The 25,402-nt window shown below is 50.6% G+C and overlaps 1 protein-coding gene across 2 annotated transcripts in view; it reads left to right on the top strand.

Annotated features, from left to right (window-relative positions):
* Nucleotides 1–25,402, top strand: part of PTPRN2 (protein tyrosine phosphatase receptor type N2) — a 707,285-nt gene that overhangs the window by 68,175 nt on the left and 613,708 nt on the right. For both annotated transcript variants that reach the window (XM_082472631.1, XM_082472630.1), the window contains exon 2: nt 985–1,035. In XM_082472631.1, coding sequence (XP_082328757.1) covers nt 985–1,035 — 51 coding nt within the window. The remainder of the gene's footprint in view (nt 1–984; nt 1,036–25,402) is intronic.

Raw genomic sequence — 25,402 nt, 5'->3', positions numbered from 1 at the left:
ACAGCGGATGCCTGGACAGAACTAATTGGCCAGCGTAGTCAAGGGAGTTTCCAGGGGGGACTGTTGACTTGGGTCTTAGTGGATAAATAGGAGTTTGTCAGTTGGAGGAACAGGAGTGCAGGCATTACGCTTTGAAGGTCACGTGTTCTCTGCACTGCTGAGAGGCACAGTGTGTTCAGAATACACCTGGCCTTTGTTGGCTCACGGCCCTCCGCTGGGGCAGGTGTGGTTATAGCATGGGGGCCCTGAGGACCACTCTGAGTATTGTTCGCGCTGTTCACACCCTCACCTGACCGCATCACCCCAGTGGGGATGGATTTTCTCTTGTCCTTTCCCTGCATCGCAGATGTACTTGAACGCAGGGCAGGAGGTCCACCTTCTGTGCCCTTCCCCCGCCCCCCGCTTGTGGGTAAACTTGTCTGGCGTCGCACTCGCTTCACGTTCTGGTCTCTTTATGGAGCACGTGCCTTTCTCCCTCCTCTTTCTCCACTCCTTGGCCACAAACGCAGGCTGCCTGTCCACTTCGGGCGTGCGTAGGGGGTGTCAGGATGCTTGAGAGAGGGACCCAGGGCGCTGCCCAAGTGATGGTGCTCACAGAGCCCTGTGGGCCTGGCCCTGACGGGGAGCTCGCCGCGGAGGGGTCTGCCTGAAGGGCCCAGCCCGCGCGCCCCCTCCGCTGCTCACCAGGAAGGCCCCCTCGGGCGCACGGCCCCTCCTCGTTGCCAGAAGGGACAGGATGACTGTGGTTGTCGTCCTGGTGGAGAAGCGGGCCTGCATTCATTCCCTCTCACTGACTCAAGCCAGGGGCGGCTTGTTCTGGCTTCCAGATGATGCAGCGTCATCTCAGAAAGGCCAGACCCACAGAGCCCGTGCAGGTCTGCACTGTTTCTCTGGGACGCGGGAGTCAGCAGATGCCGTGGCCCCGAGGGCTGCCTTGCTCGTCTTGAGGCCCTGACTCCTTTCTCCTTTGTGTTTCCTCCCCAGGCTGCTTATTCGAGGATGGCCTGTGCGCACCCTCTGAGACCTGCGTGAACGGTAAGTGCTGGTGCCACCGGACACACGGCTGAGGGTCTGGGTTTGCCTCTGTCCCACTGACCCACCATGACTCCAAGAGTGGCTTCACCGTGCAGAGCGAAGGTTCTGGGTGAGGCTGGTTTTGTTTGATTCTTCCGAAGAGCGTCATTTTAAGGTGATTCGTGAGAAGCTTTGAACAGTAAAGCTGTTTATTTGTATTTAAAAGTTACAGGTGGTTATGCTCAGACTAGTGTCAATGAAAGTAGCTGAGGCTCCATGAACCTAGAATTCCGGAGTCAGGCTGGTTGATTTGGGGACTCTCAGATTCTTCCCATCTCTCCTCTTCCGCAGCTGCATCCTTTCGGCCCCCTCTTTTCCTCTCTTATTAGGCGGAGAAGAAGACGTCTGGTGCTTTGTGTTTTCAGGTAGGGCTCGTAGCCCACAACGGGGGACCTAAAATATCAGAGCAGGGCGTCCTCCCAGTCCCGGGCTCTGGACCTTTGCTCAGAGGGGCTGCCCCTTAGAAGAAGACCCAGCGTCTTGTTTGATGGGCAGCAGATCGGGCAATGCACACGTTGATCATGGCCCAGCATGCGGCGGGCTCTCTTCTCCCTCACTGCCCGTCCCTGGCGTTAGATTATGGGTGTGTTTGGGGTGGATTTTGTCCCTGCCTGGATCCTGCCTGCGGCGCTCACTGCCTGACACAGGCTCTCTGGCTCCACCTGGCTCTCTGTGCAACGCGGGGCTTGTGGGTGGAGCCAACTTGGGAGGCCGTGCGGCCCTGGGACCCTTCCGTCCAGTGCAGTGAGGCCCTCGGGGTGAAGGGGCCTCTGCCTGACCTTCGCTGAGCTCGCTGGTCTTTGCCAGGCCCACGGGGGACACTGTTAAGGGGCTGAAGGTCAGACACCAGGTGCGCCAGGCGTTCCGGGGTGAGAAAGTCCTGGGTCGGAGAGCGCGGATTTCAGGGCTGGGAACAACTTTGTGTCTGTGTCCCGGCAGCTCGCGTGCCCTGGGGGCGAACTGCTGACCCGCTGGATGGTTCCGTTTCGTGTTTTTGCTTGGGGGGGTTCTGTTCACATCATGACAAGCGGTGGCCTGGGCTGGGGTGTGGCCTCTGTGACCAGAGGTGTCCCGGTTTGCGATGCTGCAGGGCTGTCCGGCCTGAGCGCCTCGGGGTGCAACCTCGCGTGGCTGGCCCTCTCTCTGGGTCCCGCTGTGGCTTCTTGCGACGGTACCTCCTGAAGCTTTTATTTGGAGGCAGCTTTAAAAATAATTTTATTAAAAAAAAATGTCATCTGCCCTGACTTGGTGAAGTTGGATTATAAAGGAAACAGGTGTGCCTGTTTAATTTAATTGGAGACTAGGGTGGCACCAGCAGGATAAAAGCTGTAGCTCTGTTCCCTCCCCTTTGTCCTTGACAAAAAGCAGGCCTGGAAGTCACAGCTGTTCTCGGAGGCTTTCTTTCCCTAACCCCGACTGGCCTCCCTGGCATGGAATTACATTAACATTATATAACATAATAGCTTTGAGTTCTTTGGAAAAGGAAAGCAATTTAAATGTAAGTATAAACACACAGGCCTTGATTTATGGAGACAGACAATATTTGATATGTTCTCTAGTACAGTCAAGAGCCGGCTGTGAAGTGGCAGAGTGGGGTGATAGGCAGCAACAAAAAGAGGTGCTGGCCTGGATCTGTGGTTCCCACGAGTGACTGCATGATTCAGCCTGGCAGCAGGTGGGTGTGGGCCAGAGAGGTGTGGCCCGGCAGCCAGGACACGACAGGGGGCCGGTGTGTGGAGTCCAGAATGTTCTGCGGTCAGACTCGGTTCCTCTCTCCCTCTCTCTCTCTCTCTCCCCCTCCCCCTCTGGCCGTCTCTCCTTCTCTTCTCCCCTCCCTTTTCTTGGAATACAGGTAGAAATATATGATCCTACTAACCTTATATATATTTTCAAAAAGCCCAACAGGCCTTGTTAAGCACAATTAAAATGCTTGCGTGGAATAAGATACTTTGTAAAGAAAAGCCAAAAGAAACAGAGTCGCCACCTCACACCTACTGTGATGGCTACTGTAAAGAACCAAAACCCAGAAAATCACAGGTGTTGTCAAGCATGTGGAGAAATCGGATCCCTTGTACCCTGTGGGTGGGAATGTAAAATGGTGTAGCTGCTGTGGAAAATAGTATGGTGGTTCCTCAAAAAATTAAAAATAAAGTTACAGTATGATCCAGCAATTCCACTTCTGGGTATATACTCAAAAGAAAGGAAAACAGGGACTCAGATATTTGTACCTCCAAGTTTACAGCAATGTTACTCACCGTAGCCAGGAAGCAACCCAACTGTCCACTGATGTGAATGGATTAACAAAATGTAGCTCATCCACACACTGGAACGTTACCCAGCCTGAAGAAGCAGGGAAGTTCTGACACATGTTACAACATGGGTGACCCTGGAGAGCATGATGCTGAGTGAAATAAACCAGACACAAAGGACAGATACTTAATGATTCCACTCATTTGAGGTCCCAAGAGGAGGAGATTCATAGAGACAGAAGGTAGAATGGGTGGGGGGCACCAGGGGCTGGGAGGGGGGACGGGGAGTCGTGCTCAGTGGGGACAGAGCTTCAGTTTGGGAAGATGAGAAAGTTCTGAAGATGGATGGTGGTGACGGTGCATAGCAGTGTGGATGTACTTAGTGCCAATGAGCTGTACACTTAAAAATGGTTACGATGGCACATATTATGTATATTTTGCCACAATTATAAAAAAGATAAACAGATTGGGAAAACCATTAGCGACATGGCAGACCAAGGGTTTGGATTCTTAACTACAAAGAACTCTTACACATTATAAGAAAAAGGCAAAGAATTCCATAGGAAGGTGGGTGAAGATGTGAATAGTAATTTACAGAAGAGAAAATGAAAAAGGCCCACATACTACGTGAAAATATGTTAACCTTCAATAGTAATTAGGTTACTATTTACTAATAGTAATTAGTAAAAAACATAATTATAAACCACACCCATCAGATTGCCAGAAATTAAAAGATGAATAACATCCAGTGCTGGTGAGAACGCAGGGAAATGGGCACTGACGTACTTTGCTGGTCGGTATGTTTGGTGACATTCTTTCGGAACGTAATCTGGCAATATTTACCAAATGAAAAATACACTGATAATTTCATTTATTTTTGAGATTCACACATGTAAAAGCAAAGGCATCCACCAGTATTTATAGTGGCAAAAACCCATGACAGCTATAAATCCAGTGATGTGGGAATGTTTTATGGTAATGGTTTCCTATATTATGGTGGATCTATGGTATGGAATATTACAAAGATATTTAAAAATGAGTAAAATGTCTATTTTCTGGCCAGGAAAATGTCCATTATATAGTAAGTAGGAAAAGTAAGTTGCAGAGCAGTGGTTATAACATGATGTAATTTTCTGGGAAAGCCCATCTGTGTATCTGCATTTCCCCCTCCGTGTATGACCAGGAAGAAGGGTGTGAAAAGGACCACTGGTATCTTTTTGGGGAACTAGAGACAGTTTGGAGTGGGTGTGTATGGGGGGATCATTAACTTACGTTTAAGTACCTTTGCATTGCTTTATTTATTAAAGCAATCATGTGTTACTTTTGTAATAAAACTAATCTTATAAAGACATTTCAGAGTCTGATTTAGAAAGGCAGATCTTGGACTTCCCTGGTGGAACAGTGGTTAAGAATCCGCCTGCCAATGCAGGGGACACGGGTTCGAGCCCTGGTCCAGGAAGATCCCACATGCCGCGGAGCAACTAAGCCCGTGCGCCTCAACTACTGAGCCTGCGCCCTAGAGCCCATGCTCAGCAACAAGAGAAGCCACTGCAGTGAGAAGCCCGTGCACTGCAACGAAGAGTTAGACCCCACTCACTGAAACTAGAGAAAGCCCACGTGCAGCAACAAAGACCCAACGCAGACAAAAATAAATAAATAAATAAATAAGTTTGTGAAAAAAGAAAAGAAAGGCAGGTCTGGTTAAGGCCCGCTGCCTTGGGTGCTGACCTGTGCAGGCCAGGACTCTAGCCAAGCCCCCAGCTCCCATGCAGAGGGCAGCCCCGGGGGAGGCATTAAGACCCCATTCTGGCCTCAGATGGAAGCTTCTTGGTGGAAATGTCTTGGGTGTCTGAGGTGGGTGGGCAGGAGGACAGATGGTACCTGATGGTCTTCAGGTGGGGTTAACACTGGGTGGGCAACTGGACGAGAACCTGGGCACAGAACAGCCCCTGAAGTCCAGCGATGAACACTAGTGGGGCCGGCGTGGAGGAGCAAATGCTGGGGCTGGGGAGGGGACCTCTAGGATGGCCGCCTGGCTCCCCTAAACAGCATCCATCGCCACAGCAAGCGCCTCACTGGGCCCGGCTGGGCTGGCGGGCCTCCGAATCCGGAAGAGGCCTGGGGTCAGGTCCCCGGCCGCTCACTGCCTCTTTCTTGAGTTGTGACCCTTCTGGGGTCTCAGAAATGCGGCTGCCGGTCCTCAGCCCCACGGGCCCCTGGGCCCCGAGCGTGTGAAGGAACCATCCTCCCTCCTCCCTCCCTTTTTTCTTCTTTTCCTTCTAAAGCTTTCTTGAGGTCTGAAAGAAGCAGACCAAATCAGTATTTTTGTTGGAAGCTCTCAGAACATTTTTCTTTTTTTTTCATTTTAGTGTTTAGCGACCACAAGCTGGGTCTGTCAGCTGCTGGTCGTGATCTACTGGTGTACCCAGCATGCCATGGCAAATTTGATAAACGGAGCTATTCTGTTTCATTGCACTGGAAAAAATAGAATAATAAGATGCTTTAATTTGACAACTTGGAGACCATGAAGAAGTACAGTCAGTTTGAAAAAGAGATTCGGTAACAGCAATAAAATCAACACGGCGTGAATCATGGGCCACCCGGAGAGCCCGAAAAGGCCCATGCGATCTGGACATTCTGAGGCCGCTGGCTGAGGAGGCTCGGCCCTTGGCCGCGGCTGGCTCTGTGCGGAGGGGCTGCCTGAGGGCGGGCTCAGCGTTCTGGCTCTCTTATGGCCGATTTCGGGAGCTTAATGGGATTTCCATGGAATGGCTGTACAAAACCCACTCTGTGAGAACCCTTTTCACCGTGCTTCAGGAAGATGACCCTCCTGTGGTGGCTACTGCTGCTTAGGTAATAAAAGCAGCACCGAGGAATGATCAGATTACTGGTTCTTCACTTGCCAGTAATGTCCTCATTGGGCTTCTAGACTCCAAGGAGGTAGAGTCCGATGATAGTTTTGTCTGGATAAGTCTCAAGTTCATGGCGCTATAAATCTTGGATAAGGATGTTGAGGACGTGGCCTTTTAAGGATCGTTTTATCAGCAAGATGTAGAGGCCAAGTCTTGGGTTTTGATCTTCACCAGTGGGCCGTTCTCGTGCTTCTCTTGGGCTGTTCCAGTTCCTGAAGTGTGCCCTTGGGAGTTAAGCTGCAGTGTTCGCGTGTCGGCCTCTGCTCAGGGCCCTGGGGGTGTCTCTGAGGACGTCCCCGTGCTGGGCAGTGAGGACCAGTGGCCCGTCACCCCTCCTCTTGTCCATGTTCCCGCAGGAGCCCTCGCTGAGCTTGCTGTGGCGGAGACTACAAATGAGACCAATTGCATGGCTCCGAAGGATCGGGAAGAAAGTTAGGATTTGAATATTCTGAAGTCGTCAGTTTGGGGGCAGCCCTAGTGCTTTCTGTGATCCACGTTGCTCTGGGCCCACTGAGCAGGATTTTCCTTGAAAAATTCCTGAATCCTGGGAGAGAAGTTGTGCCCATCTGTCTGTAGTTTGCCCAGATGGAGGGGCCGCCGTTTGTAACCTGGGGGAGTTTTCAAGTATCCTGGAGTCCATTTGTCTGCATCAGAGAAGCGATTCCTTTAAGGAGGCACGGTTCTCCTGCTGTGTCCTCGGCCATTCAGGCTTATACCCTCACTTCACTGTGTCCTCAGTTCTTGATGACGTCCTACCCTTTCCGTGGAGAAGGGGCTTGGGGAGGATGGCGTGTCCCGGCCGCAGGAGAGCTTTGTGCGTGGAGGAGCTCCCTCCTGGGGAGTGAACCCTGAGTGGTGTCGCAGCCACTTCGCAATGAGCGGCTGCTTTTGCCACGACCACCCGGGCCCAGAGGGAGGTGTCAGTCCCTGTAGCAGAGACACAGACTGCACGCACACCCCGAGCTGGCCCGGGTCACTGAGCTATGGGAACGTTGTCATCGCAGCGCGACTCAGCCTTGGCCAGCTGACCAGGGAGTGCACAGGTGGAGTGGTTTCCTGCCTTTGAGGTTTCCCCACCTTCCCCGAGCAGAAACGTGAACTTGCCCCTCTGGGTGTGCGCGTGTTCCCACGCCTCTCCTGGGAACTCATCCCACGCTCTGGTGCCTCTTCTGGATCCGGGCCCTCTTCCCCTTCCTGATTTCTTTAGTCATTTCCTCCCACTTCTCTTCTTTTAATAGAGACGGGCTCATATTAAAAAGTTTGAAAAGCAGAAGATCTGAGGAAAGTAGAAGTCACTGCCCAGGGAAAACCTCTGTGTTAATAGTTTAATGGAATTTCTCCAGCCTTTTTTCCTGTGCAGATTTTTGCATAGTCACCAGCATATTAAACCTATAGTTTTGTATCCTGAGCAGTTAATAGTCTAAACCTGCATTTTCTGATGCTACAAATAACTGTTTGCAGACCTTCTCTTTTATATCTGCCTAATATTCAAATCATGTGGGTGTAACATAACTTTAAAAAGCATTTCCATGGTTTTTAATATTTAGGATACATCCACTGTTGTTTAAATTAATATAAGTATCATAGCAAAGAAGAGCTTTGTGCCTAAGGTTTTCAGTAGTATTTTGCATCGGTTTCCTAGAATATATTCTCACACCCAGAGTACTGGGTCGTGGTCTGCGGGGCTTTGGAGGCTCGTGGCGTGTGCTGGCAAACCGGTTTCTATCACGCGGTCTTGATTTGTGCTCCCATGGCAGGCGTGAAAGCAGACATCTCACTTCTCAGCCGAAGCACGATCTTTTAAAAATCTTTGCAAATTTGATTTCCTTTTTTCTTTATATATGGAGTAGTTGATAATTAGACCTTCAGAATTTATTTTGAGGACATAGCATCTGTTTTTTGACTATTTCCCATTTCGAGTTATTGGCCATGGAATCAAATCTACTTTAAAAAAAATTTGGAAACCTGCTTTCCTAATATTTAGTATACCTGTGGGATTGCACCTAAACTCTCTTTTCTGTAATCTGTTCCAGGATGACGTAATCTCTTTCTCTCAAGAGTCACTTTTGGAACACTTACATTTGTTCTCTAATGGCCAGAGTTATTTCAGTTTGCTCTTTAAAGCTGTCCTTTTCGTCTGTCGCCCTAGATCTGAGGGACCCCTCATGCACAGCGACCCCCGGTCCTACCAGCTCTCCCTCTGCAGTATCTTCTGATTCTCTGGTTTTCATGCTCACAAGGACCCGCGCTGCTGCTTGGCTGCATTTCCCTCCTGACTGGTGGACCTGCCCCCCGTCCCCTCCCCCTCCACGCGTCCCACCCACTTCGGCTGTGGTCCTCAGTGCCTGTCTTCCCACAGAGTCGCGTCCAGACCCCTGCGGCCAGTGCGAGCCTTTGAGGTCACTCTCCACGTGGCTGCCACCGCCGGGTTGCCTTTAAGGTGACCTCCCTCCACCGGGTTGCCTTGCGCGTTGTCCTCGGGCTCCTTCCTTTCCCGGCCCTCTTCCCTCGTCCAGACGCCCCCCCCCCCCACACCTTCCTCCTGCGTTCCTGCACCCGCTGAGCTTTCCCTCCGGCTCTTCACCAAAACACCGACCTTGTCCTGCCACGTATCTCAGTGCCTGCAGTTTTCTTCAAGGGTTTGTGTTTTAACTTCCCTTCTGGGTTGAAGTTTTTCGAGGAGTCTTGAAGTACTACCTTTCCTCTGCTAGGGCTCTGCTATCACGGGCATGCAGAAAGTACTTACTGATTTCTGGACAGTTTGCATCCAGACACGGAGGCCTGTGGGAGATGAACGGTGGCAGTCCACTGAGGGAGGGGTCCTTTCCTGACCCATGCGGTTGCTGGGAGCACAGCTCTTCCTCTTCAAGGACGTGCCCTGGACCAGCGGGGGCGCTGGTCAGATGGTACCGGTCGTGGGGTGAGCGCACAGAGCGCCCTTGCCCACCCACCCTCCTCCTTGCCTCTCATGGGTTCCTGCCCAGCAGTGCCCACCTGCCTTGGCCCCTGTTGGCCTGGCCTCCTCGCTTTCTGCCCCCAGGTGTGACCTCCATCCTGGCCACGGACGGGCACGGCGCACGGGCTAAGTTGTTGTGCCGAGTCAGGGCCTCACTCGGACTCTCTGCTGGCTGAGGTGACCCACGGGACTTGCGCTCGTCCCAGAAAAGGCATTTCTGGAACCCGCTTGGGGGCCTGCCTGCCTCCCGGGACCAGACCCTAACCCGGGTGTGAGCATGAGTCCTGCCGGCTGCGGATGGGGAAGCAGAGGAGGAGGGGCTTGGAGAAGCTGGCCAAGTGCGGCTGGACGCAGCGGTTGGCGGGGGAGACGGGGGGGCTCGCCTCTCCCCCACCCTCGGCTGCAGGGTCCGTCTTTGCCCTCAACAGGCCTCCCGTAACCCCTGCTCCAGCGTTGGATTCCATTTTACGCATCTGTTGAGCTCTAAGGAGAGAAAGTAGGGCTCCCCATCCAAGCTCACTTTGTCCCGCTGGAGGGTTTTCATGTGACACGTGACCCCAAGGCGAGTCCTCTGCAAGCAGCATCTGAATGCAGCTGCATCTGCACCTGCTGCGTGGACCAGGCTGCTGCCTGCCTGTGATCGGAGGGGCAGCGCCAGGTGGGGCTAACCCGCCCTCCTCGTACAGTCTCGAGGGTTCTGGGTGGAGAGCGTAGGGCCGTTTTGGCTGTCCACGGGCGTCCCTGGTGACGGGGAAGAAATGAGGGGACGCCCACATCCGGGTCGGTGCATTTGAGAACCAGAACTGTGGAACGAGGGGCTGTGCGCCTGTAAAAGTCTGTCCAGAGCCCTTGAAACTTACAGGAAGGGCGCATTACTGAGGGCACAGATGTTTGTCTGTTTTAGTTTTGCTTTAATGGAGAGTTTGGCACCTTCTCCTGAGTCAACATGCTTACTTATGTGTGTTGGTTTAAAGCTGAATAGCTGTTTGGAGGGTAGAAAATGGGAACCAAATATGTATTACCCATAAAATGTAAATGGCACTGGTTTCCGGAACTTTCTAGAGTACCAGTTTTTGCAGAGACATACTGTCAGGTAGTAAAGCACTCCCGGAGTCCTTAAGAAGGATACCATGCTGTGAAGCTTATTTAAAATAAAGCTTATGAGAAATAAAATTGTGTCTTTTGTTATTTTCTAGCGGACATACACCATTTAATTAAATGTTAGTGATGACGCCAAAAATCTTCTCTTCCAGGAAGTCTTCCTTGTTGATTTAGAACCCCCTCCTCCTCTGCCCTGAGCAAGGTGCATGTGCGCACCTCCCTCACCACAAGCTCCGAGGTCCGGGGCCAGCGTGTCACCTGACACACGGGCATCGTCTGTGGCAGTTGGCAGAATGAAGGAGGTTGTTGGAGATCAAGGAGGAAACGGCAAAGTCTAATTTTGCATTGAGTCACAGCGTGTAAATTCTCACTGTTTATATTCACATCTATTAAGTGGATTTTTAAAAATACTTTGTTTTATTTCTCCTAATTATAACATAAAATCTGGAAATAAAGAAAAGAATAAAGGACACAATAAAAATTCCCCCGAAGATAACACCACAGCTCATTCTGTTTCTTCCACTTAAGCAATTCTCTTTTCTCTTAAGTTTTCACACCGTGTGTGGCGTGTGCACACAGGACAGTGGGCAGCGGTCAGCACTCGGCTCCCGTGAGAAGCAGAGCATCATTGTGAATCCTGAGCCCACTTCTGCATTATTGTGATGATAGAAGATGGCAGCAAAGTCTTACTGTACAAAAAAGGAAAATGTTAGTTCCTGGAGTATTTACCTGCTTTTCTCTTTTTGGCTTATCATGTATTGATTCAAAGTGGATTATACTGATAATACTTGGATACATTCTCATTAAAAATGAGCAGTTTGGAAATACATAGGATAAAAAGTGAAGTGTTTTCTCCACAACCCCTCATCCACCACATCTCAGCCCACCGAGAGGCAACGGCTTTTACCAGTTGCTGTGCGCCCTGCCAGACTGTTTCCCGTGTGCGGTGACGTGGAACGTGCCTGGTGTTGCCTCAGGAAAAAGATCTAGCAAGGAGCATGGCTGAGCGGTCTCACCGCCTTTGTCCTGTGCTGGGATGGAACCATCTGTGTCATCCGAGGCTGCTCTGTGGGCTGGACCACGGCCCCAGCTGCAGCCCCGGAGCCCAGAGGTGTGGGACTGCATCCCTCGGTGTGACCGGGAGGCTTGTTCCGCTCCCAAATCCCAATTAATCAAAACTCAGAGGGAATGGGAATTAATTACTGAGTTAAATGGTGTGAAGCAGAGTTTAATTTGGCATGTTAACAGGAAAAGAAATGCAATTTTGAGCCTCACGTGAATGACTGGAGATGAGTTAAAACTGATTCTGCTCCATTTGAGTGCCCGCCTCACACACACACACACACACACACACATGCACACGTGTGCTCAGAGCGCGGGCACTACCGTAGGCGCCCAGGGCTCCGAAGAGCCCTTTGCGCCTGTCCCCCAGGCTGGGCTCCTGCAGGGGAGGCGGGAGGGGAAGAACCGGGCTTCCCTCTCCTCTTACTTCCTTGCAGCTCGGGAAGCAGGAAGCTGCACCTGGCAGTGACCCGCTTTCCTTCCTCTCAGCTCCGGGGCGGCTGGCGGGTCACCAGGCAGCGGTCAGGCTCGCACTCCCCTCCTGCTTAGCGGCTCTGGGCCCTGAACTTCTAGCGAGGTACGGGCCGCTTCTTCCTGCACCCGGGCTGGCAGTTATCGGGGGATGAAAAGACATTCATACGTCGGAAGCTGAGGACTCTGCTTCTTCGTGTCTTCATGGGGCGCCGCGTCAGCACCGTCGATGCGACCCTAATGTGTCGTATCTGCTGTGGCTTTGTAACTACAGTAATCAATACTGGGAAACGACGGGGGTGTTTAATTCTGAATAAACAGCGAGAGGATACACGTGCCCGTGAGTGAAAGTGTAGTTTCAGGTCTTCCCTTGAGTCAGGGCGTTAAGGAAGCAAAGTCCTGGGGGTTCATCCCTGCACAGCATGGTCCTGAGCATGCTGGCGCCCACACCTCTTCCCCAGCAGCCTGCCTGACGAGCCTCGCTTCGCCTGTCCCGGGGCGCCCACTGCCAGACTCGGTTAGGCTCTGCTGAGTGCACCCCACTCCCTGGAATTTCAGGGTGACGGTCCAAGGCCCCGTGCCCCGTCCCCTGCTCCCAGGGCACAGAGGTGACCTGCTGCAGTTCCCAGTTGCCCGGTCATCGCGCGTCCCCAGGGAACAGTTAAACTGTCCCACTGGGGCCTTCGCCTCACCAGGCCTCTCCAGGACGTCCTCCGGCAGAACTCGTCCTCCAGCCAAGCAGCCCGTCCTTCCGCCAGAGCCCCGCTGCCGCCTTGCCCACCCGTCCTCAGGTGTCGCCCTGCCGGGGGTCTTCACCTCCACCTGGTGGGCCCCCCCCACGGAGGAACGAACAGGAGCGTGAGGCGGTGTCTCCATTTCACAGGTGGACCACCGACTTGGAGGACGGCGCCCCAGCTCGGGATGTGCGCGTGGGTGAAGGTGCTCTTGAAATAGTATTTTTTCCTTTTGTCCCTGTTTCTAGGTTGATTTACCAATTACTCGAATTAACCCTTCGAAATCTCTAATTGTGAAGACAGTAGAGGATAATGAATTATCTAGTAGATGAAGCTTATTTTCAGGTTTTCTGTTATATCCAAACCAGAGCTGTTTAGAGATTTCTCTGGGGGAAAGTTAACTCGAAGGGCCAGTTATGGACAGTGTCTCCTACAGGGTCCAGGGTCCATGGATCCGCTGGTGATCTCGGCGTGTAATAGCCTCTTGATGAATGAGCAGATTCCGTGTGTGGAGTCCGGAGGCCCTCTGCCTCTTCCCCTGGGATCAGGGTTTGCTGTGATGAACGGCCCGCTGCCAGTGGGCAGCGCTGCCTGGCCCTGCAGGTGGGCGGGGGCTGAGGGAATGAGAAACCACATCCACACCCCGGCGCCCGCGCTCACCAGGGCTTCCTTTCTGGCCTGAGTCTCTGCTAATTTGTTTATGCTGCAGTTTGGGTTTGGGTCTTATAAGTACTAGATCTTGTGTCTGCCTAAGAATGTTACCAATGTAAAGAGGAGAGCTATTGTACAGGAGCATCTGGGGCCTGGGTGGAATAAATTAAGCCAAGTAGATTATATCAGAGCCAAGAAGTGTCACTATTTGAGGTTTATATTGGACTGGTATTTGCTCTGCAGTTTTTTCTTTTCCTTTCAAGTGCCTAAAACATTTGGTTTTTAAGATATTTATGGCAACCTGTTTTTTTCTACATTAATATTTAAAACAACATTTTTTTTTTTTCAGTTTATCATTGTCAACTGTTAGATAGTTGGATGGTCTGAGCTGTCTCTGGAAGCCAAGACTGGAGTTTTAATTAGCTCATTTCAAACCACCCTAGATTTCCTGAGCCTACCACCGTGCCCTTCTCTGGAGCCCTGCGTCTGGGGATGCATTTTTGCACTTCAGGAAGCATCCCCTTCTCAGAGTTGGGAACCCTTTCCTCTCCCCCACCCCATCCAGTTGCCATGGTGATTATAAACGTGTCGCCAGCGGGGGCAGGGTTGCAGCAGTGTGGTCCAGTCTGGAGGGTGTGGTCTTCTCCCAGCTGCAGCAGCCCCTGCTGGGTGCAGACCACGTGGCTGCATTCGCCCTCTCTGCTCTGGGGCGGGATCGGCCCACCTCCACGGAGCTGTCCCAGGAGTGGGCTCATGCCTACCGGCCCTGGGGACGCCCACACCCTGAAACAGCTCCTTACGGACACAGTTTCTTCAGAGGATGGACATGGGTTTGTGGCAGGAAGGGTTTTAAAGTTTTAACGTGTTTCATGGCTGCTCCTTCTCTGTTAGTAGGACTCTGAGTCTAGAATTGCTGCAGTCTTGAGAGAGATATGCTACATCTTCATTCAGTTTTGGTTCATTTTGCTGGAGGCGTTGGAAGAGATTGGGAGACGGCGTTGGGGGTCACGAGCTGTTGATATTTTCAGCCACGACCAGAGACGAGATGAGGGGCGTGTGCCAGTGGTCACGCCACTGTGAAAAGCACAAGGCTATTTTTAAAGCAAAATTTTATACTAAACTTGAGTTCTAGAGATGATATATTTTTAAAAAACTTTTGTTTTTCTTTTTTGATCTATAGGTAACCATGTGGGGATTTCAGTGGTTCAGCCAGTGGTATGTTGGTAAATGTTCAGCAACCAGCTCTGGCCGGGGGTGTGTTGAGTTGCCGTCAGTTTCCACGGCCTAAATGTTGCCCCTGGGCTGATTTCCAGCCAGCCGGCTCCACCACAGGGGCGTTGGGCAGACACATGACGGTCAGCTGTCAGGAGCCAGGGCCATCCCAGGGTGAGCCTCTGTTTCAGAGGTGCCGTCTGCCCGTCCTGGGACCCTTGGGCACACAAGTTCTGCAGGGGCGGGTCTGTTGAGTGTCAGTTGACGGCTGGGTGACGGCAGGGGTCTCCGCTACCCTCCAACTCGGGTGATTTTCACGAGGTCAAGCTTGGCGTGGGGTTGTTTTGAAACATGCCCTGGTCTGTTCCCTGGGCTCAGAGCTTGTGAGGGAGTCCGAGTGGGTTAACGCCCCGCATGTCTCTTCTGTAACTGAAACAGGGTTACACGATAACAGTGTGTTTGCATTGGGTTATGTACTTTGCTGAGTGTTTTCACACGTTATATTCTTGGATTTCTGCAACATTCCTGAGCGATTCTTTTCTCCTGAGATAATTTCGTTCTCATTTAACAGGTGGTAAACTTGGTCTGTTAGATGTTAAATTGGGTGAACGCGGCAGAATCTAGAACCAGGGGTGACCCACTGTGCCTCCAACTGAACTCATCATTTGCTTCCCACAGCAGCACAGAAGCACGGGGGGACCATCATGGGCCTTCAAGGGGCAAGTTCTCGATTTGCTACTTGTGAACCCTTCATGATGTTGGCAGAAGTGAGGAAATGGTCGTTTATGGTGAGATGAGTGTTGAAGCGAGAATGACCGCGTTGCGAGCACCTTTGCAGGAGCCGGGGCGGGGGCTGGTGGCACCAGCTGGGCAGGCTGGTGACTGGTGGTGTCTTTTTGCTCTGAAAACAGATTCCAGTGATAGAATGAGCCAGGAGTCTCACGCTCACCCAAACCCTGGAGAAATCCCCGGCCAGGGTACCCATCAACTGGGAGGCTCTTGGTTGCTTTCGCTTTCATGAATAAGAGAAAACGATCTGTGGAGGCCTCCCCTTGATTCATGTGGCTCGAAATCAATTTTGTTAATGGGGTTTTAAACTTGTTCTCAGAACTGGAAGAAATCCCAGAGACCGGTAACTGGTGGTGCTGTGTGTGGGTGAGACCCTGTGGAAATCAGGCTGTGGCCGGCCTGTGGGCTTTCTTAGGAGGGCGGGGGCGGGAGAGGGAGAGGGAGGCTGGCCCTGTGGCCAGGGAGGTTCTTCTTTCATCTCCACGGAGAAGGTTCACCGGCTCAGTCATCTTCCGCCGTGGGGGAGTGCTCTTCCTCAGCGGCCTGCTGTGAGGTTTGACAGGAGGACCGTTCGCGTTCCTGCTTTCTTCCTCCATTTTGGAAAAAAAATAACAGCTGTGATTTTTGCTTAGAATAGAACTGATCCTCTGAGAGTGCTTGGAGAGAAAGAGGGGGAAAAGCGTGATTGCCTGAAGGGCTGTCAGTGGTGGGATTGGTCTGGACAGACCTCAGGCTCCCCAGACCTCCCACTGCTCTGGGTCTGTAGAAGTCAGGCCAGCTCAAGGTCAGGAGTCCAGTTTTTTGAACAGCGTAATGTGGTGAAGAGATTGGAAGTGGCACAAGATTAATGGATGCGTTAGAATAATGATTACCCGGGCTGTGGTCCAGACGTGACTGGCCTTACCAGGATGACCAGGGTTTTAAGTCCTTGAGGGGCCAATCCGACAGAGTTGGGGTGGGGGGCGGGTCACCATGCAGGTCCTGGCCCCTCCCTGCAGTGTTGCCCTGTCCTCAAGAAGTCCCTGGCTGCCTGGTGGGCTCACCTGAGGATGGAGCAGACCCTCCCCACCCCCATGCCTTCTGTGCCCACCACCAACATGCAGCTCACCCCTTCCTTGAATTCTACGTGATGCATGAAAATCCACCGAGATGCGCACTCAGGGTGTGTGTCTCCCTCTACGTACTCTACACCCCAAGTAACGTGGGGTCCTGAGCTTGCTCTCCCCCTGGGCCGTCCGCACCGCCCTTCACCTCGGCCCTCTCTGGCCCACACCTCCCGCCTCAGACGTTTGTTCCTCTGTTGCTGAGTCCTGTTCTGTCGATGAGTGGGCCGTGTTTGGGTTGTTTCTGGTGTTTGGCTGTCGTAGGAAGGCTGCTGTGAACACCCTGTGTGGGCCTTTGGGGGTGGAGGAGGAGGAGGTAGGGCTTGTCTTGGGGTGCCTACCTGGGAAGTTCCCCTGAGTCTGGTTACTTGAGATTTTGGTAAGATGCAGAAATGTAACAAATAAAAATAAAGAAATAAAAGGCAGATTATCCCACATGCCACTAGGAAAACACACAGTTGGGAAAACACATAATAGGATTACCTATTGGTCAGTCTTAGTTCTTCAGCAAAATGGAATAAATTTTATGTTCCCAGTTGTTGAAATGAAATACTATGACCTTATTTGATTATAACCTATGTCCAAATGGAATTCTCCCATCTCTACTTTATTATTTTCCAACATGTCAGACCTTGTTATGATGGTAGGAAAAATCCTCATTCCTTATGTTTTCCTTTGGCTAGAGTTTCTCTCTCACTTGCCAAGTGGCCTGAACAAATTCTATATGGCTACTGACCTGGTAGGATTCTGTTGTTCTTATTTGTTTCAGTGAACAGAAATGTACTCGAGCATTATCAAGACGCCCGTGGGTCGTGGGGTAGGAGCGGGGGCCAGTTGTCAGTTTCACATGTCCAGAGCCCAAGTCATCAGAGCCCTATCTTTAGTCTGATGGGCTCTGGCCTCTGTGGACTTCAACCACCGAGTCACGTTTCTCCCTCTGGCCTGGTCAGGTTGGGGGTCGGGGAGTCTTGAGATGCTTACACCCATTGTCTCAGCAGGGGTGGTGGGCTCTTCTCTGCCACAAACAAAGGTGCATCAACAATTTGCATCTTGTTTCTTCACTCTTTAAAAGGAATCACAAACAAAACAACTAGACCCAAACTTTACACATTTTGGGTCTGCTCGCTGTGGATTAATGTTTTCATTTCCTTAATCTGAAAGCCTGATGCCATTGATTCATCTGGCATGTGTGCATGTGCACCATCATTGACACAGTGTGGTCATGATATCTGAAGCACGAGCATATTGGACTGAAAGTCAGAAAACTTAGGGCCAGTCTAGGCTCTACCAGCAGACATTTCCTTGACCTTCTATTTAAGTGAATTCTCCATGGAAGGAGCCAGTTTGCTCACCTGTAAAATGAGGAGTTTGGCTACATCAGGGGTTACAAACCGTGGCTGCCCATTAGAAACACCTGGAATCTTTTAAACAACTGATGGCCAGGCGTCGCCTGGCAGAGTCGGATCAGAATTGGGGAGGGGGCGGTCGGCATCCGCGTTCTTTCTTTTTCTTCTTTTCTTCTTTTTTTAAGCTCCCTGAAGTGATTCTGATGCACAGTCACAGTTGAGAACCGCTGGGCCAGATGATTTCTAAGAAACCTTCCAAACCTAAAAATTCCATGACATCTACACTAAAATGCCAGCTGTGCTTTGTGCAACAGAGCCAAAGGTATGGAGGGGGGGTTCAGTCTCCTCATTATAACTTGTATGGTTTGTTAGAAAGAACATCATTAGCATAGAAGATATTTCTCTGTGGACATGCAAATCAATGCAAATGACTAATCTGCCATTTAAGAAATTGCAGATTGCAGCACAAAACTGTCTTAGGTAAATAACCCTAGTCCAGTTAGTTGACAGTATTCTGTACTTTGTTATTAAGGATATTTGCCAAAACACAGAAGACTGTAAAAATGCTACAAAATATTATTAATACCTGCACAGTGTTTTACAATTTATGGGAGATTTCATATACTTTATTTCACTTGAGCCACAAAATTCCAGTTGTACCCTAGACTGACTACTTGTATGGCTGTTTGGTCAGGTAGAAATAGGGTAGGGTGTCAAGGAAAGCAGGGGTGTAGACAGTTGGCAGCAACGCAGTACAACCCAACCCAACAAGGCCAGATCTGGGAGGGGGCTACCAGGTCTTTGGCAGTAGAATTACCTAAGTTTTGGAGGCCAGTGACTTACACATATGCCATGTAAGGTGAGGGGGTGAATTCTGTGTTTGCTTTACGTGCGTCCTTTTTGTTGCCGCACAGATGCAGATGCATCATGCAACAGAAAGACCAGCGGGCGAGAGGGCAGGGGGTCTGGGTTCAAGGTCTGAAAGTAGGTCCCCAGGTGAGCAGCTGAGCACATGTGACCCTGGGAGCTCTATGCTGTAGACTCAGGGGGTCAGAGACCATGTGCCCGAGGCCAGCAGGTGCCTGGCGTGCGACTGGGTCTTAGCAGGCGTCTATGGAGGCCATGTACTTAGGGCAGTGTCTGGCGTGTGGCATCTCTCACCAGTCTGGATGCTGGTTATGGGCATGGCTTGTGGTCTGTCTGCCCCTGGAATGGGAGCTGCATGGGCAGGGTCTTGACTGTCTCTGGCTAATTGATGTTTCTGGGCATCTGCAACAGGGCCCACTGCAGGGCTGGCCGAAGTAGAGGTCAGTGTTTACTTTGTGTTTATGGGACATGGTGCTTTTAACTTTCCCTCAGTTAACTTTATCAAAGCAATGTATATATGTAGTTTCAAACAGTCAATTAACACGAGGTTCCGATAAAAGCAGAACACCCCGCCCCCCTCCCCAGGCTGCCTGTCCGGGGAGCATTTCCCACAGGAGCATCGCCTGGCCGTCCAGTCTGAGGTCTGGCGGTTGCCTCTGTGTATCCACGTTGTGCACTTCCACCCTCGGTCACCGTGGTCCCCTGGTCCTTCTCTTGTTCCTACTGTAACAGAGCAGGACCCTATGGGGCCTTCCCAGGACAGACCCCGCATGTCCTCTGCCTGCCTTTTGTCTGTAGGAAAACTTTAAAGAATAAATTTAATCAGAGAAGTCAGAAAATGCAGAAGCAAAGGAAAACAGTGAAACAAGCAAAATAATAATAGTTTAGCCGTTGAAGTCAAGGCCCTTCAGTTCCTCCTCAGGGCCGCAGATCATATTCTGAGCTGCTTTGTAGATCCTGAAGCGCCCCCACTAGGTTGACTACGTGACGACCAGACGTAGCCGTGACACAAGCTGCCACAGTTCAGAGAACTGGCCTCGAGGAAGCAGCAGCGAACTGCCCTGGACCTGAAGCCTAACTGTATTAAAACAATCGAGAGGACGCCGGTCGGACCGTCGCACGAGCAGTTTCAAGGTGGCGGCGGGAGCTGTCCGAGCTGCCCTGCCGTGCGTCCCAGCAGCGGGGCGGGGCGGACAGGCCGCAGGCGTCCCGCGAGGTGGGGGATGGAGCCAGGAAATCGCCCCCCCCCCCCGCCCCGGAGGTGGGAGATTCCTCTTGTAACTCCTCCCCGACTCCTCGAGGGCCGCGCACGGGCTTCTTGGGATCAGGCCGAGCCCCTGTGGAGCGGCGGACGCGCGGGGGTCTCCGAGCGGCGCTGCCCCACCGAGGCCGCGGCTCTGGGCTCCCCGAAAGGGCGCCTGGCCGGGCGGGCACGCGGGGCTCCTCGCTCCTTCCTCGGGCCGGTTCACGCAGCGCGCGGTGGGGAGCGTTTCGGGCCCGACCGCTCTCTCGCCGATTCTCGGGGTCCCCGCGGGGCGAGGGGCCTCACGCCTGCTTGGCCAGCTGCTGGGCGTGCCCGAGCCCTGGACGGCCCGGTGTCCTCCGGCCCCACTGCCGGTCCCTCTCGCAGGTCTCAGAGCTGCTGCCCCGGGGAGCGGGAGCGAGTGCCGCCCTGCATGCAGCCCGTGGGCAAAGCCAGCTGCTGGGGCACCGCTCGTGGGGAGCCCTGCGTGCGGACAGGGTGACCCTACCCCCCGACCACGCCTGGCCGAGCGGGCACGAGGCGGTCCCCGCATGCCCTGCCTGAGCGTCCCAGAAAACGAAACGGAGCCGTCCGTTCTCGCATCCACACAGCGGTGCCCTCAGATCCTGGCTATCCAGGGCGCGGAGAACCCCCGAGTCATAACGCAGCGTTATCTCACGTTTAAGTGTAAGTGCTTTATAGCACCTCATAAAATTTAAGTCAGTCTTCTAAACATTGTCATTGACGGTGAGGATGGCGTGGAAAAAGGCTGGATACTTGCGTAGAGATGGGATCCAATCAAACTCGATTAAAAATTTCCACAGATATTCCTCTGGGCAGAAGTAGGTTAAAAAAAGCATAATACAGACTAATAATTATTAAAAGTCATTCAAGAGTGATATTTTTTTCTACGCAATCCTGTTCTCAATTTTAACTGATTCCCTTAAGATCAAAGTTTTAAAAAATGTACTTTGGTTTTCTCCTTCATTTCCTTTATCCCACGACAGCGTCCCTCTCCAGTCGCGGGTAGAGGCGGTCAGTCTGCCCTGCAGGGTGAAGCCTTGCTCCCTGGGACCCCGTGCCTGCCGGGCGGGAGTCACAGTGAGTCCCTGAGGGCTTCGGTGTTGGCACAGTGGCCTGTAGGCATTGCTTATTTTAAGCAAAAAGGTGCTGACTGGTAAGGCCCAAAGTGCAGAGTTTTATGGAGGTTTTATTTATTTTCCATTCTAAAAGCAGTATTCTTCATTAAAGAAAAATTGGGAAGAAGACGAGCCCGTGGTCCTGTCACCTGAGACAACTTAGTTTTGATCTCTTTTTTCCTGTGTTTTTCCTGCATTTGGACACGTTTTATGCATTTATAAACATATTGTTACTATAATTCTCTCTTGAATATATACAATACATATTTTCCTATCTAATTCACTCTCTTCCTAAATATAACCTTTAAAAGAGTAATAGTTTGGGGTCCTAAAATTACTATCAAAATCACAATCCCTCTTTACTGCTTAGGTAATCCGTTTCTTCATTAGTTCATTCACTCACCGTTTTCTGAAGGGACTTTGATTTATGAGTGTCAGTGCCAGAAACTGACTGGAGCTGGAGTTTCACACCACCCCAAGCATGCAGGGATGTGGGAAGGCAGACATCTGAATAATGGTAACGGGAAAACACTCTCCCACCCCAAAGATGGAGCATCTAATCCTACCTCATGGTGGGAGAAGAGGAAGGTCCAGGCTCACAGGTTTAAGGATGAGTAGCATTGTGGAGAGAGAGAAAAAATTCTAGGCAAGAGTTACTACTAAGTTTTTACAGCTGGTTTAAATGTCACCTTTTCTCTGAATCTTCCCTGATCTTTCATGGTGGTTGTTTGTATCCGTTTTCCTCCCCCTGCCCCCGCGGAAGGGAAGTTTTGTATCACCCGTGAGCCAGTGCTGGCACATGTGAAGCGTCAGTGTGTTTAGTCCATTTGGCGACGCTGACCATCTTCACTTAGGCAGCGTGAGGAGAAGGGAGGCTTTCCCGTGGACTCAGCTGCTGTCCAGACAGACCTGCATCTCCAGGAGGGCTGTGCGTGGTACCACTGCCCGCCCATCCATATATGTGTGCGTACGCATGGGGGGCTTTGCCTTAAGAAGTCTGTTTTAGACGAAATGAACAGTAGAGAGCAAGTTATTACAGTGACATTGTTTATAAAAATACCACCTTTCTATCTAACTTCCAAAGCATTGATAAATGCAGTGGTAATTAAACAGCTTTGGAGCATAACACACAGAAAACCTTCAAATTCTCTATTACAAAACAACACTGATACAAAAAGCTGTAAAAGATAGCCCACAGTCAAAAAAATCATAGTATGGTACCACTCAAACAGTCTTATACATATCCTAAATAAAATATTACTAACATAATCTAGTAGCACGTTAGAAGAATAGTATGTCAGAATCAGTTGGGGCTCATTCCAAGAATGAAGAATAATTCCATAGTAAGGAGTTAATATGACTTACCATATTAATAGGTTAAAGGGGGAAATACATGTATTTATTTGCAGAGTACCAAAATGAGATTTGAGAACATTTAACATCTATTCCTTAACATGATAAGATTTATAGGTAGATAGATTGTCAAAACCTAGCTTAACTACGTAGATTTCAGCGTCCACATGTACATGCATACCTGCTGTGCATGTGACTTTAGTCCTGTCACTGAGCACAGTGTCGACAGCACCAGCCCAGGGCTCTCAACCTTGCCCCACATTAGGGTCACCTGGGAGCATTCAGGGGCTTCTGCTGTCTTCATTCTGCCCCAGATCAATGGAATCAGAATTTCTGTATTAGCTAATCAAATAAATGTGAAAAACATAAGAGGTATAAAACCAAAAGGAAGAGACAACCTGATCATTGTTTTCAAGTGATATGATTATGTACCTGGAAAACCTCAATGAACCCATGGGAGAACTACTGACAGTGTTCAGTGGGGTGACTGGCTACATGATTAATGTAGAAATGAAGAATTTTCCTAAATACCAACAATCAACAGAAGACACAGTGGAAGAAAGCAACAATGAAAAAAGTTAAACCATCTGGGAATAATCTGAAGAATGTGCAGGTCATTTATGAAAACCCCCTCAAATTCTGCTGAGCAAGTTTCTGCTTCTGAGTGTGATGACCAGTTTGCAGCAGACCCATTTTACCTTAAAATGAATAGAAAAGCTGGATAAAGTAGAGAAAACTTCCAGTAGAAGACACCAGGGAGTTACAAAGACAGCCAGGACTTGAAGTGCCAGGGCCGCAGGAAGAGGAGCCAATTGAGGCCAGTCAATAATCGATGCTCTCAGAGGGATGGCAAGAGAGAGAGCAGCCGCTCAGAAGCAGTTATGTTGACTTCTGGGGGCTGGAGAGCTGTGGTTCAGGGCCTGCCAAGGTGCGGGGGCCCTGGCGGGCAAGCTAGGCTTTCAGTCGGGGCCCCTGAAAGGCCGTGAGTACAACAGGAGAACCGCGGATGGGCAATAGCCCAGTCTCTCAGCCCAGCCCAGCCCACGATGCATCCAGGCCCTTTGCCCTGCACCGCTGGCTGCGGAAGCTGAAGAAAAGCCCTGTGTGGGGTAAGATACCAGCGAGAGCCTATTCCACTGTTCACACGCTGCGTCAGCATTTGGTCAAAGCTGCCTTGCGCGTCAAGTGACAGGACTGAGAGAAGACAGGCAGACGGTACAGGCAGATGCGAAGTGGTGCAGGTATTGAAGTCATCAGCCTTTGACACTGAAATAACGATGATTCAGGTGTTTGAAGCAATAGTTGATAAGTGGAGAATTTCAGAGAAGTACAATCAGCAGAAAAGAACCACGTGGAAATTCTAGCCCTGAAAAATGCACGTACTGAATTTAGGAACGTAATCGATGGGTTTAATAGCAGATCAGACATAGTGGAAGTGGGGATGAGTGAAGGAGGTCAGAAGACCATATCCAGAGAGAAAAAAGGATGGAAAATGTATAGAGAGGGAGAGACCCATGAGCCTTGTAAGGAGGCAGCTTACTGTGAAGTATAGTCCACAAAGGGGAGGACACAGAACGGGCAGAAGCAGTGTTTGAAGAGGTGAAGACTGGCAGGTTTCCAAAACGTGGGGAAGACGTCGAGCAAAGCTTCAAGAAGCACCACGCATCCCAGGAAGAATATGCCCGCGTGCCCACCTGCACACACGCACGCACTCTGGGAACAGTATAGTGAAATTGTTGAAAATACAAATTTAAAAAAGCCGGAAAGGCCAGAGAAAAGACATATAACCTCAGAGGTTCTAAGAAGACTGCAGGGAAGGTGGCAGTAAGTCCCAGGTCTTCCTCTTTTCCTGCACTCGTGCCCTCTGCCAAGCAGCTCTCTTTATAGATGGCGCTCGTTCCCCACTGCCTTATTCTGGACCCAGCTGCTGGCTCACCTTGGTCAGCCAGACGAGGGTGGAATAATGAGGTCCTGACACGGGGGCCTCTCTTGCTTCTCCAACGTTGTCATGAAGATATGACTGAGCCACCCCCTGGCCCCAAAGGAGGAGGAGGGTCACCGGGAACACAGCCACCCCTAGCTGACCCCTAGCTCATTCACAGACTGATGCGAAATTGCATGTGATTGTTGCTTTCAGCCCGTGGGTTTTGGGAGTGTTTCCTTATGCAGTTGACAGCAGCTTTGACAGAGTTGGGAGCGGCTAGAAGATAATGGAATGATATCTTTAAAGAACTGAAAGAAAATAACTGCCAAACTGAACTTCTATACACAGAGGAAGTATCCTTCTAAAAGGGAAGGGGAATTATGACATTTTCCGGCCATCAAAAAAAAAAAAGAGAATTTATTGCTAGCTGCCCTGACTAGAGAACCACCACCAGGAGGTCTTCAGGCAGAAAGTCTGTGACCCTAGATGGCAGCAGAGGGAGAAGGGCATGGAGGGCAACGGGGAAGGCACGTACACAGCCAGTCTGGACTCCGCCAAACTCAGGCTACACAGGGGCGAATTGCTGGGAAGACAGTGTTTCTGGGTAGGAAGGTTTAACATGATAGCGTAGCAGTTCTCTCTGAATTAACCTTGATGTTTAAGTGAGCACAACAAAACATTAACAAAATTTCTTTTGAAACTGAGCAAACTAGTTCTAAAGTTCATGTTGAGAAATAACGGGAAGGTTGTGAAGCAGGGAAGTTGTAGGGGGGCCGTTGACCATCCCACGCCTGGTGCTCTGAGATCATGGAGTATTTACACCCGAGTGGCCGTGATCATGAACAGACAGACGGATTGAAGGAAAAGAATAGAAAGCCTAGAAATAGACCCAGTGCATATGGGTATTTAGTATATGATAATGATGGCATTTAAAATCAGCGGGGAAAGATGTATTATTCAATAATGATTTGGGGACAACTGGCCAGACATTTGGAAAATATATAGCTGGATCGCTCCCAATTTTCTTACCCCAAAATAAAATCCAGATGGCTCAAAGACTTAAAAGTATAATGGGACTTTATAAGTACTAGAAGAAAACTTGGGGGAATTTTTAATAATTTTGACAGGGAATTTATTTTATAAAGCAAGACAGAAAACCCAATATCTAAGAAAATGTAAAATGCACATCCTTTCAACTCACCAGGTCTACTCCCAT

The sequence above is a fragment of the Balaenoptera physalus genome (genome assembly GCF_965194825.1).
Source record: "Balaenoptera physalus genome assembly, chromosome: 8".
NCBI classification, from domain to species: domain Eukaryota; kingdom Metazoa; phylum Chordata; class Mammalia; order Artiodactyla; family Balaenopteridae; genus Balaenoptera; species Balaenoptera physalus.
Note: the sequence above shows the minus strand (reverse complement) of the source record. Positions and strands in the feature narration are given on the sequence as shown.